Below are 13,725 nucleotides of genomic sequence, written 5' to 3' on the forward strand. Positions count from 1 at the left end.
ACCTTTCCTGCAGCATCGCCAAAGCTTGTGCTATTGCAAACCTTTGACTTGCATTTGCCAAAGGTGGAACGAGCTGTATGCAGTTTTGGAATCATTCCTGTCTAACCCCTTGCATCCAAATGGTTTTCCGGCTTGGTTCCGAAATCCGTGAGGAAATTTCTGAAGCATCTCACGAGAAAATGCATGGGCAACTTTTTCCATCACATGACGTCGTCTCATATACTTAGTGTTTATGCAAACATTTTCGAAAGTTCCTAAAAATATGCAGTTCGAAATAGAAGCGGGTGACGTCAGTACTATAAACATGATCACAATTAGATAACAAAAATTCACTTCAAAAACTGCCGGTGCACACCATGTGCATGACATGGTAAGTGCCATGTCGTGCATTACCTGGAATCTAACGTGCACTGACATTGCACAGCACACGGGCGTCTGAGTGTCGTCTCCATCGAAACACGGCTGCCGCAGCCGGGTTCAAGCCTAGGAAATCCGACTCTAGCCGAGCGCCCTAACCACTCAGCCACCGCGACGGGTGGACCAGCTTAATGTTTATAATACTCACCATGACACGAGGGTACTTTTCTTTTTACTTTTATGGGTATACGACGCAAAAGCATGCAGTAAAGTACACGAAAGAGAATGAACTGATCAGTCACTGAGACAAAAGTAAAGAAGCAGAAAAACGCGCGAATTACAACTTGGCAAAAAAGATCAAAAAGTGCAAGAAAACGTGGCATGTACAAGTACAGTTATGCCTTCCTAATTAAGATGGCCCATGATACAGTTTCACTCCCTCAAAATGTGCGCTCTCTGTTGCCTGCTCCTTCCAGCCCCTTTCCCTCCTCCTTAACAATGTTCATGATAGTGTCGGAGTTCATTCTGTGCCTCTGTCCACCGGCCCCACACTCCACTGCAAAAAAAAAAAAAGCACTGCCCTGGTCGACAGTCTCTTCGGCGCGTTCGAAGCCGCGCTGGTGGCAAGAGTAGACTGCAGCGGTACCCTCTGCAGCAGCTGCAGTGGCTATATGATGACTCCACCGCCCTAGACTGCAATCGGATGCTCCGCTTCGCCGCCGTCGCCACCTCGCGCGACGTCATCGACAGTCCGGCTACCGCAGCCAACGTTTCTTCGGCAGTGCGCCCCCACGGCTTGAAATGTTTCCGCTTCCTCCTGCGGCTTGTATCCGGAGGTCAAGGGCTCCGGCCCAGCTGCTTCGTTGGCGGACGTGGACGTCAGCTGCGCCTCCGAAAACGCCGCCGCCGGCCACCCTGCAGGTCCTCCACGCTCACCCATCAAGCGATGCAGATACGCTCTTCCTCTGCGCTCCGCTTCTGATCGGTGTCGTAGCTGAAGGAGCGGGAGCGAACGAATTCCCCAGGATGGAAACACCCAGCACCCTGCGGAGGTCCTCGCTCTTGATGCAGGAGATGGACACCAGAAGCCTGACCTGTGCCTCCGCCTCGGACTGCGCGCTCTTCTGTGCGTCGTTGCCAAGCTCGGATCCACTGGCACGCCATGACGTCGCGTAGAAGGGCGGCTCAGGCAGGAGCTGCGGCCGCCGCCACCACCACCCCGGCTTGGAATGCCGCGTCAACGTTGTTGTTGTTGCCTGAAAAGATGATGGCACATGATGGTGGTGCAGGTCTAAACAGGGAATGTCTAATCCAAGAGAATCTCAACCGGCTTATCAATTAAGATGATTGGGAGTGAATAGGAAATCCTTTATTTGATTGAGCATGAGGAAATCAAGTTGTAAATCAAGGAAACAAAGCTCTGCGAGTAGAATTACTGTGAGGATTGATAAGAATGCAAATAATTTTGGGAGAAAGAAATTTTAAAAAATCTAGAAACACAAAAATCTCCCGGTTGCACTGATTCTTGTGGAGTAGTTGGCACACTTGCGAAATGGCATGCCCTTTGACGGTTGCACCGAATGAGAGGACGGGAAGAGTGAACGGCAGTCCTAATTGAGCGAGCGGATTTACCAAAAACTGAATTCTCTGGCGTGCAAACCTCCGGCAGTAGAGGATGAAATGATCTATGGATTCAACGTCCCCGCATGACTGACAGATTCGACGGCGTGAACCCCGAACGGCATAAGTATAGATTAAGGCGAGGTATCCTACAACGCAGCAGTGTCATAGAAACCTCACATTGTCTTGATGTACAGTAACGTATATTCCATGGGAATTTCAAATGTTCGAAATCCGCTGTACCAAGGATGGGCTCATGGCTCAGGTAATGGTGAATTTGGAAGCGTTCATACCGGGACGTGGTCATTGGAAGCGTTCATACCGGGACGTGGTCAGAAGTATGAGGTTTGGAACGCCCTGGGCAACAGGGCCATTGATGGCAGATTTCGCTAGGAAATCGGCCATAAAATTTGAAGAAATGCCACAATGTCCTGGTATCCACTGAAAACGCACCTTTATGACATGACGTGGCACGAAGTACAATAGGGATCGGTAAAGGAGTGTTTTGCGAGCTTTCCAGTGCAGCCAAGATTGAGCAGCAGTCCGAGAGAATGATGACGATCAATATTGCTGGGAACGTTTTGAAGGGCCAAACCGATAGCGAGGAATTCAGCAGTGTAAATTGGAGTATAATCAGGGATCCGGAGAGAGTAACGCCAATCTAGTGTTTGTGAATAAACACCTACTCCTGCCTTTTCGGCTTGTTGAGAGGCATCTGTGAAAATTGCAGCATGGCTCGGAAACTGCAATACATATTCCTCCAGGAGACCATTTAGCACGTTGGCAGGTAATTGCTTTGCGTAAAGCGGCAGCACATGGTCGAAGCAAACAGCTGGTGCAGCCTGCAAATCGCTGACACATTGCACAGACCTAAGAGAGACTGCAATTCTAGACAAAAGGTGCTCGGTAAACACAAATTGAGGCAGTTTGTAAATCGGCCAATGTTTATCTAGAAAGAATGCTGGAGTTGTCAAAAAAATTGAAGGAGCCACTCCAGGCATTGGCTCAAGTCCCCGTAAGAAGGTGCGCACTGTGTGAAGTTGGAAGCGAGAGTTCAAGTCCCGTAGGCGAGCTTCCAGAAAGAGGACAATTCGCCACCGTTTTGGTAAACTCGGGCATAGCCGTAGAGCACGCCTCTCCAAATGAATTAGCGGTTGAATTTTATATCTAGGGCAACCGGAGAACAGAACGCAACCGAACTCAAAAGTTGGTCTTGCGTAAGTTTTATAAAGAAATATGAGAGTGTCTCTGCGCATACCAAACTTCCTATTGCTGATTCGCATAAGGCGACCGAGAGCTCGCTCACCATTTAAGACTATACTTTTGATATGAGGTCGCCAGTCGAGGTGAGGGTCGTAAATGACACCTAGATACTTTAGGGACTCCACTTGCGGGATTTGGGCGCCACAATACTGTAGACTTGTATAAAGAGGGGATGCTGGAGGAAAAATGAGAACTGAAGATTTGTTCACATTTAGAGTTAAGTGTAACTTGCCCAGCCATACTTCCAGTGCATTCAGGTAGGTCTGCAAAAGCTGGTAAAGTGAGTGTATGTCTCTAGAAGAAGCGAAAAAGGCGATGTCGTCCGCATACACGTACACCTTGACGTCACCCTGAATAGGTATATCTCGCACAAGTATGCTAAAAAGTAACGGAGACAGTACGGAACCCTGCGGCACACCTCTAGTCTGTGAAAAAGACTCGGAAGTAAAGGAACCGTCTGAACAGAAGAACCGCATTTCTTTTAGGAATTCCTGAACCCATGCAAGAATATAAAAAGGCGGCCAAATTTCGTCCAGCTTGTGCAATAAAATCGAATGCTCTACACTGTCATACGCTTTAGCGATATCCAAGGTGACTAAAGCCGCGACCTCTTCTCCATTGCCATCCTAATTCTACTGTCCAAATCCAAGTGTGCGGTCCAAATCGAGCACCCCCAACGAAACCCTATCTGAGAAGCACTGAAGGCTTGTACCGCTAGAACATGATCTGTTAGACGGGTGTGCACAATTCGTTCAATAACTTTAACCAAATTAGACAAGAGGGAAATGGGTCGAATGTTGTCATTTTCTATCCCCTTTTTGGGATCCTTAAGAAGTAAGATTATTTTCGCAATTTTCCATTCAGGAGGAAGCCAAGCTTTCTCCAGGGACACATTAACCATATGCAATACATCCGAGGTAAATTCTTCCACAAGCGACTTTAACATGCCGATAGAGATCCCATCGCATCCGGGAGCTGCAGGTTTGAGGCAATTAACAAAGGAAAATAATTCATAGGGTGTAACCGCAGTGAAGACTGCGCGCGGAGGGGGTAGTACGAATGGAACCACCAACCGCGCCTGAAAGCGCAAAGCAAGGCCTTGTGCTATCTGGTCAATTTGATTTTTTGCATCCTCTGGTGTTAAGATCACGGACTGTGTAACATGAGAGGTCGGTGTTTTATGGGTGCGTTCTATGAATCGGCACAAAGCTTCGCGGTTATTAGGGCTGGAAAGATAACTGTTCAAATTCTCATTCTACTCCTTCGCTTTACCAATGGTCCTCTTAAATGCAGCCGCTAGAAACTTGTAATGTATCCAATTCCGCGGGCAGTGGTTATGAGAGAGGGTTTTCCAAGCAGCTTTTCTAAGGCGATATGCTCTCTCACAGTCATCATTCAACCACAGGGAGGGCTGTTTGTTCTTGACCGTAGACTGCACCGTGAACACGGAACGCTCAGAGGCCTATATATTTGCGCTATATTTGCCTGCTTATTTTTTCGAGGCGACCATACATCGCCGTAGGTAGGTAGTTGTCCTCAAATTATGCTGGCACACCCACTGCGGGGGAGTGGCCAAGGTATAGGCGGTTAATTGCTGGATACAGGAACGCCGTTCGCCGCAGAAAGGAGGGATCATATATAGTCAACCTTCTCTTTTCTTTTTTACGAGTGTAGCATTGTGCTGTGGTATTAATTGCCCCGTTCGTGTGCGTTTTACTCTGGCGACAGATCTCCCGGTGTACTCGCGCTGGCGTCGAGGCCGATGCCGTGAAACACTGAAAGAAAGGCGAGGTAAAATTTGGCTGAACGCTTAGCTTGGTTAGGCCTGGAAGATTGCGAAACCAATACTTTTGGCTGCGCCTTGGTTCGGCTGATGGTGTGGACATGGTTGCCCTTTGTTAAACTTATGGCTATACATTGTTTTGCTTGGTTTCTGCTATTGATATCCTTGGTACACTTATGACTTATCTATGTTATGCATGGCTATACATGGATTCACACTGGACACAACATGGTATTACTGGGATGTTGGCCGAGCTGTAGCTCCATTTATCCTCCTAGCGTGACGTCACACCAGCGAGCGCCCTCTCTCGGTAGCGCCGCAGCAGCGGCGCGCAAAGCTTCGCCTCCACCATCTATGCCGCGAGCTGGGGCCCCCTCTCGGTATGGCGTGATGTCACACCAGCGAACGCCCTCTCTCGGTAGCGCCGCAGCAGCGGCGCGCAAGGCTTCGCCTCCACCACCGATGCCGCGAGCTGAGGCCCCGTCTCTCGGTCTGGCATGACGTCACACGGTCACGTGAGGCGCAGCTGTGTAAGGAGGCGCCACGACCACCGATGGGCCGAAAGTGCGAGCAGTATTGCTTTCGCAATAAAAAATTGGCTGCGGTTCAACTATTGCTAAACCTGGTTAGATAGCGAAAGCTGTGGTGTATCTGGCAACTATACGCGGCTTGGTGTCTGTAACGTTGAGTGCATTCCGGGCACTGGATTGGCAGCGCGCCCCCCCTGCCACCCTGGCAGGCGGCAGTTAATGATTGATCGCAAGAGGTTAGTCGCCCAGTGAACGCTGCGACCTATTGCTACAGTGCCGTGCGTCTGCCCAACGTCGTAAGCGCTAATGCATGCAGTGCACATCTCTCTCAGCCGCCGCGGTGGCTGAATGGTTATGGCGCTCGGCTGCAGGTCCGAAAGACGCGGGTTCGATCCCGGCCGCGGCGGTCGAATTTCGATGGAGGCGAAATTCTAGAGGCCCGTGTGCTGTGCGATGTCAGTGCACGTTAAAGAACCCCAGGGGTGGTCGAAATTTCCGGAGCCCTTCACTACGGCGTCTCTCATAGCCTGAGTTGCTTTGGGATGTTAAACCCCCATAACCCTAGCCAAACATCTCTCTCCCCACCGCCACGAACCTCAAATCGCGATTGAGGCGTCCACTGCCCCAGGGAGCCAGTTATGCTCCTTCCTTTCCTCAAAATCATCGGAGTCTCGAACGCTGTCAACGCCAACGGCAGTGAACACAATGGACGCCGAGGGTATATAGCTTCATTGCCGAGTTTCTCCTACAACATTGTGAATGCGTAGGTTAAGGTGCGACTGAGGTGTCCACTGTCCCAGGGCGCCAGTTATACCCCTTTGCGGTGGCTGAATGGTTATGGCGCTCGGCTGCTGGTCCGAAAGACGCGGGTTCGATCCCGGCCGCGGCGGTCGAATTTCGATGGAGGCGAAATTCTAGAGGCCCGTGTGCTGTGCGATGTCAGTGCACGTTAAAGAACCCCAGGGGTGGTCGAAATTTCCGGAGCCCTTCACTACGGCGTCTCTCATAGCCTGAGTTGCTTTGGGATGTTAAACCCCCATAAACCTAGTTATACCCCTTTGCTTTCGAAGAAAATTGAAGATAGGTTTTTAAAATTGGTTTTGAGGAAAGGAAATGGCGCAGTAACTCTCTCATATATCGGTGGACACCCGAACCGCGCCGTAAGGAATGGATAAACGTGCTTGGGCTGAAGGTCGTTCAAGGCCATTCTCTGGCCTACCCAACGACTGCTTTACCTAGCGCAGTGAAGCTTTTCGCTTCAAATAGCGGCGAAAGGTCAGACGGCGGCCACCTGCGCGGTGCTGGACGTCACTCATGCTCCGACATACGGCGGGTCGCGCGAAGCGCGGTGTTGACTAGCGTAGTGAAGCTCTTCGCTTCAAAAGAGGACCGCAGGCTGCTAGCTTACCAGCAGGGAATGTGATTCAAGCAAGATTTTGGAAGAAAATGAGGAATGCTGCTTTTGAGAATGGTCTCATGCATGGAGAGAATTTATCGAACTACCCAGGCCTCGCACTAGGATTTCACATGTATTCTCGCCATAATTAACAGGAAGCGTGGCAACTGGCCAACCACTCCAATAAAGCCGCTTAGATACCTTCCAAGTAATATTGCGCTTCCAAATAACCAAGGCGGAGTTTATAGCCTATAAGACATATTTTCAGTTTATAAATAGCGGACGTGGCAGCAGGCGCGCTGTTGATGAGAACGTGGCGCCATCTCGCGAACTCAGGCCGAACTGCGCATGCGCGGTAGCGGTACGCGCTCTGGTAAACTATTACGGGGATGCTACGACGGCTTTACCGCCCACACCAATCCACAGGGTTCAGACACGTCCGTCAGACCCGGACCAAATTTGGTGGTCGCCATCGTGCCGGGCAAGATGAATTGGGGTTGACATCGATTTTGGTCCAAATCGGTCAAAGTAAGATTCCAGGTTGGGGCCAAATTTTGGGGGCTGCCCGGGCCAAACTTGGAGGTCCCCATTGTGTTCGGCGCGGTCATTTATGGCTAGACATCGATTTTGGTCGAAATCTGCCAAGGTCAAATTTCAGGGGTGGGTGGGCCAAATTTGAAGGTCGCCATCATGTTCGTCGCGGTCAGTTTTGGCCAGACATCGATTTTGGTCCAAATCTGCCTAGGTCAAATTTCAGGGTTGGGTGGTCCAAAATTTAGGGATGGTCCGGGCCAAATTTGGAGGTCGCCATCGTGTTCGGCGCGGTCAGTTATGGCTAGACATCGATTTTCGTCCAAACTTACAAAGGTCAAATTTCGGGGGTGGGAGGGCGGAGATCAATTTCAATGACCATGCCACCTTGGTGGACCAGGGTGGTCATGGTGAACCTTGTAGCCATAGTATACATTATATAGCTTACAGTAACGATTATCCTATGGTAGGCATCACAAGGTTATTTCAAAGTCATCCGGAGACAGAATCTGAGATAGTTTTGCATCGAGTAGTGCTTTCGCTTAAAAAGGCACGGTATGTCTTGGCAGGCGTACATGTAACAAGTCAGGTCCGCGGGCATGTGCCTGCCACAACACACAGACAAAAAAATTAACTGCTACAGGATCAGCAGCTCGCATGTTGTGTTGCGTACATGAAATAGAATAATGAAATTGCTGCTGACTCCTCTTCCCTGTAATGGGACTAAGATCAGAGAGGTGGCAAGTCAAGAATTTTTGAAGTGCCAAACTAAATATGCTACCACGAAACTTACAGAAGCAACATACAGCACAGTGCAAATAGGCTTCCACCATACAGGCAGGACCTGAAGTGAAAGAACCAGTCTGAATGGTGCGAGCATGTGTGGTAAGCATTAAGGACCAGGCTAGATTAGTATCTGATCAAGCGATTACACATGTGTTAAATAATGCCCCATAAGTGGCAGCAAATAAAATAAGAAAATGATAACCGAAACGATTAGCAGTCTATTAAAAGTCCATTCATCGAAGAAGAAACGAGCTCCCTCGCGGCACAATTTCTTACGCACCAAAATCGCTACAGGCCGAATCAAACACACGAGTAAAAATTTTCAGAGTGAGTAGAGAGATATAATAGGGAACAACACAAGGTGAAATTTCCTCTAGGAACAGTACGCCACATCTGAGGTTGCGCATACTAATGAAGCGTAGGCAAATTCGCGCAATTTACCTCCATAGTGTGAACAGCAGTAACCAAACACCGTATGATCGCACGACACGAAAAAAAAATGCAAAGGGTGGAGCGTCTTACTCACTTCAGTAGCAATTTGAAAACAAAAGTCAGCTTAAGTAAATCTCAATAACGACACCGTCGGCGCTTCTAATCACTAGGAAAAAAATTCCTTTCAATAACTGGAAATCGCACGCAAAAGCTCAAGCCACGAGCGGCTGTTCCACCGGTGAAACACTCATTGTCTCCACCTCAGCGGACGACGTTCAAGGTGTGTATCAAACACAACAACGACACCGCGTTGCATGCGTCGGTATGTGTGTACACGAGTTCCTAGACTACATTTAAAAATGCGTCCATCGCCAACGACAAATTTTCAACCCTCATAAACCAAGTCTAGCTGCCTGTTCCAGAGCACGTCCACGCATTTCGAACACATTACTGCTCAGACGCCAACAGAACAGCTAGGTTTGTTGATACGCCAACATGACAGGTTTATTATGGTGTCAGAAGTAATGCAATTCCCACAGTAAGCCAAACCGGGGCTGCGCCTTCTGGCTCGGATACCCATCTACAGTGGCACACGTCACAGCAGCGTCTACGGCCTGGACTACGCGGCCAGTACATGGTGCCCTTCATCATTCAACCGCCCGAGGCCTTCTGCTTCACGACCCCTGCCCACTGGCCGAAATGTAAGAAGCCGTTCGAGCGTTTCTACCCAGCTTCCGGTCTCTGCGACAAATCAGGGTCACACCAAGTGGACACGCTTCTTTACTTGATGGGCGACCAGGCCGAGGACGTCTTCGAAACATTCAAACTCTCTGGTGAGAAAGCTCAGAACTTAGAAGTCATCCTAAAGCAGTTCGAAAGCTACTTCATACCGCGGCGGCTGGCACGCGTCTCGTGCTCGTTTCGGTATTCGACGGGCAGGAATAAACCTGTCTTGTCGTCTCAACCATTACCATGTTCTTAACCTGCATCTCGGAGGACCCTCCCTTGGTGAGCTATCAGGGAAAAACGCGCGAGAAATGAAAAAATTACGGAAACTATACTTACTGCGGACTTGAATGACGTCAACCTTTGACATTCTGTCTTCTCCGAGTTGATCATCGAAGAATGCCTAATCCCTTTGCGGTGAGGCTGCCTAGCCCACGACCAGCAGAGGTGGAACCGTGCTTGATGTAAGGACGTTGATGTCAGGCATGCGCAGCCGCTGCCTTAGTCGTCGCTACCAGGAGCCGGGTTGGACTGGGAGCCAGCCGCCGAAACGAGCGGAGCACCGACCGAGTTCGATCGGCCACCTGCGCGAGATCAAATAATTTCGAACAAATCGGAAGTTCGCCGCTTTCAAACCTCTCTTCAGCGTAGCGAGGACAGAATGATCCGCTCGTCCCGTGCGCTACTGGTGACGTGGCGTCGCGTTCTCGTGTCCTACTTGTGGCGCACGGCAATTGGCTTTCGCGTTCTCGTGGCTTACTTGTGGCGCACCGCCATTGGCTGTCGCGTTCTCGTGGCCTACTTATGTCTCACCGCCACCGGCTCAAATAATAATTGTTTTTTAGAGGAAAGGAAATGGCGCACTATCTGTCTCATATATCGTTGGACACCTGAACCGAGCCGTAAGGGAAGGGATAGAGGAGGGAGTGAAAGAAGAAAGGAAAGAAGAGGTGCCGCATTGGAGGGCTCTGGAGGGCTCTTGAGAGAAGAAGAGAGCGCTGCAGCAAGGTTTCCTCTCAAGAATTACTATCCGTTCCGGCTTGACCGGTCATCACGAGGGGGAGGGTTGTTAGTGCTCATCTCTACAAAGTTTTGCCACAGGGCATGCATTTCTTTCCAATATGCGGACAATGAATGTGAAATCCTTGCGGTTGACCTCAGCGTCCCAGGTCAACAGCCCTGAAACTGCCCTGAAATAGTCCTGAAACTGGGAGCCGAGACATCGGGCAAATGAACCATCTTGTGGCAGCAAGCGCTGTTTTTCGGTGTCTCAGTTTGCAAATGACTAGAAAATGAAAGCAATTTCTTGCTATTTCAGGTGTTTAGATGGTATGTATCGACCATTAAGGTGTATCGGTTTCTGTATTGATCTAGTACAAATGCAGATACAACCGACAGAGAAAATATGGCACCAATGCTAATTTTTATGAAACCAATAAATTTTCCTATGGATTTTTTGCAAGGGACCTGGGGACGGCGTTTCAACCAACGACGGCTTGCCTCGGCGTCCGTTGTGATGAACCGGCGTGGCAGGGCCTTCACCACGAGAACCACAGGGGCCACGTCGCGCAGCAGCTGCAGGACGGGGGCCTAGGATAGCATGCGAAATGATAATTTAGAACTCATTACTGAAATCGGCAGAAGTTCGACGCGTTGCACCACCACGTACATACCTTGAGGTTGTCGCAAATCTCCTGCGGTCTTGTGTTGGGCCCCGAGAGGTCGTTGCCTCCCAGACTGCACTGAAGTCTGCGCGCAGCAGGCTGATGCGCCGCACAGCGCTTGCAAGGCGCACGCGGCGTCATAGCCGCTGAAGCTGAATGTGCAGGTCTCGACCGATGTGCTTAAGCGCAGACGAGACCTGCTCAAACGCTTCAGCTGACTATCACCAACGAGTACTCCTCGCAACATCACGATAGATAGATAGTCACTGGGGACGACTGAAGTTCGCCCACGTAGAAAACGTGGAAAGACGCACGCCTCGCAGTCATGAACATTGATTAGGGACATCTAAAAGACTACAGGGAACAGGCAGCGTAAGGCTTGTTTCAGCTAGGGACCGGACAGCATAGGGACGGTTTGAAATTGGGTTCAGCTCGGTATTTACTCGGACTTGCGATCGAATGCGTCTCGAATTCGCGTCAACCGTCTTGGTAATATTGACGCAGGGCCTCTGAGTTGAAAATGTGCGGCTAAGTATGCGACCGTTCGCCACAACTTGGTTAATCATACGAGATACTTTCCGCAGATTCCACGTTTTTGCGGCAGCTCAGTGGTTAGGACGCTCAGCTACTTATCTAGAGTTCTCGAGTTCGAACCCGACCGCGGCGGCAGGAGGCGAAACGCATAGGCGCCCGTGTGCTGTGCAATGTCAGTGAACTTTAAAAATCCCAAGGTGTTCGAAATTGTTGTTGTTGTTGTTAGCCTATCAAAAGATGGCACATACCCACACTAGGGGATCGGCCAAGAATCGGGTGGCTATTCATCTGAACGCAGTTAATAAAAAGGAAAAGCATGTGGGAGCGCAACACCGGTGAATTCTTTGCCATGAACCGAAAAGGGATGAGAGTTTTGATTTCAAAATTATAAGAATAATAAAGAGAGGGATTAAGTAATAATGATTAAGTCAAAATGTAATAATTGATAGAAAAGAAAAGTTTGGAATACTTAGCAAGGCAGTCGGTGAGATTATATCAGGAAATTTAGAACAGCGGTACAAACAGACCCGCCGCGGTGGCTCAGTGGTTAGGGCGCTCGACTACTGATCCGGAGTTCCCGGGTTCGAACCCGACCGCGGCGGCTGCGTTTTTATGGAGGAAAAACGCTAAGGCGCCCGTGTGCTGTGCAATGTCAGTGCACGTTAAAGATCCCCAGGTGGTCGAAATTATGCCGGAGCCCTCCACTACGGCACCTATTCTTCCTTTCTTCTTTCACTCCCTCCTTTATCCCTTCCCTTACGGCGCGGTTCAGGTGTCCAAAGATATATGAGACAGATACTGCGCCATTTCCTTTCCCCAAAAAACCAATTATTATTATTATTACAAACAGATCTGTGGCTGAACCCAAATGTGGTGGCGCCAAAAGATAGCAAGAGCGGGCTGCTCAAACTAAGGCCTAGATGCTGCAAGGGCTCCTCCAGAAACCTTTTTCTCAGAGAGTTGAATCGGCGACAATACAGCCAAAAATGTTCAATAGATTCAGGCTCACGGTAAAATGCACAAAGGGCAGAGAGCGCCAAACCCGACTTGTGTAAATAGAAATTTAGAGAGAGGTTGCGGCATCGCAGCCTCGTCAGTGATACTTCAAGCTGCCGAGAGCAACAAATTTTCTTGTTCCAATAATATTTAAGATGCTCATAATCCGCCGATGTTGAAAGTGTTGTGTCTTGCGTGTTTAAAAACGCACGTCGCCGAAATCTAGATGCTGTAATATAGGCTGTAGCCGGGATGATTGGCAACACGGGGCCGCTGAGGGAAGCCTTTGCGAGATTGTCAGCAATCTCATTTACTGTCACACTGCTGTGACCGGGATCCCATACTAAATGAACAAGGCTCAAATGCGGATTAAGTAGGGATAAGAAAGTTGTTAAAATGGGACCGTCAACATGTGCAGCGAGGGACGAACACAAAGATAAAGAATCAGTAATTACTGAAACTGCTGTAATAGAGGGGTATAGCTTACGTACAGCAAGTACAACTGCTAGAAACTCTGCTTGAAAAATGGGGGTGAAATCTGGAAGGCGCATTGAAAAGGACCAGTCTAAATGCGAGCAAAATATTCCCACACCTGCTTTTTCATTGCATTGCGATGCGTCAGTTGCTATTGCTATATCTGTAGGTAGGGTCCTCAGATGACCTTCTAGAAGACCATTTAGAATACTCGGTGGCAAAAGTTTTGCATTTTTTGGGAATATGTCGTCGAAAACAATGTGGATAGCGGGCCCATTGCGAAGCGCAGGAAGGATATCATAAATGTTTACATCTAAAGGCTGAAGTAATCTTTGCACAAACACTACCTGAGGGGAATTGAAACGAGACCAGGGGAAACCAAAAAAAGGAGGTCGGCTGGCAACAGAAAATGCTTTGGGAACGGTGGGAAATGGGATTCATAGATCCTGAGGTAAGTTTGCACAGTTAAAAATTGAAGTCGTGATAAGAGAGGCGGAATGCGGGCTTCAAGGTACAGCACATTGGTAGCCACTAATTGCGAAGGCCGAGGCACATGCGAAGTGCTTCCCTCTCTAAAAGGACGACAGAACGAAGTTTATATATAGCCGAGCCTGAAAACAACACTGATCCAAA

At 49.2% G+C, this 13,725-nt stretch overlaps 1 protein-coding gene across 1 annotated transcript; it reads right to left on the reverse strand.

Moving 5' to 3' along the window:
* Positions 1–317: 317 nt before the first annotated feature.
* Positions 318–10,098, reverse strand: LOC144098164 (uncharacterized). Its single transcript, XM_077630688.1, has 2 exons — positions 9,764–10,098; positions 318–1,613 (listed from the first exon to the last, which is right to left on the reverse strand). Exons 1-2 carry the CDS (start codon positions 9,815–9,817, stop codon positions 1,290–1,292), a joined length of 378 nt encoding a protein of 125 aa, XP_077486814.1. The 5' UTR covers positions 9,818–10,098; the 3' UTR covers positions 318–1,289.
* Between the last annotated feature and the right edge of the window lie 3,627 nt (positions 10,099–13,725).

The sequence above is a fragment of the Amblyomma americanum genome, chromosome 1, assembly GCF_052857255.1.
Source record: "Amblyomma americanum isolate KBUSLIRL-KWMA chromosome 1, ASM5285725v1, whole genome shotgun sequence".
Lineage (NCBI taxonomy): Eukaryota > Metazoa > Arthropoda > Arachnida > Ixodida > Ixodidae > Amblyomma > Amblyomma americanum.

What these genes read in the sequence shown, in the direction of transcription:
- LOC144098164 (XM_077630688.1), bottom strand. Translation starts at nt 9,817, where the DNA reads ATGATCAACTCGGAGAAGACAGAATGTCAAAGGTTGACGTCATTCAAG. An exon ending in TGACGTCATTCAAGTCCGCA is followed by an intron (nt 1,614 to 9,763) that starts GTAAGTATAGTT and finishes TCATCTTTTCAG; the next exon opens with GCAACAACAACAACGTTGAC.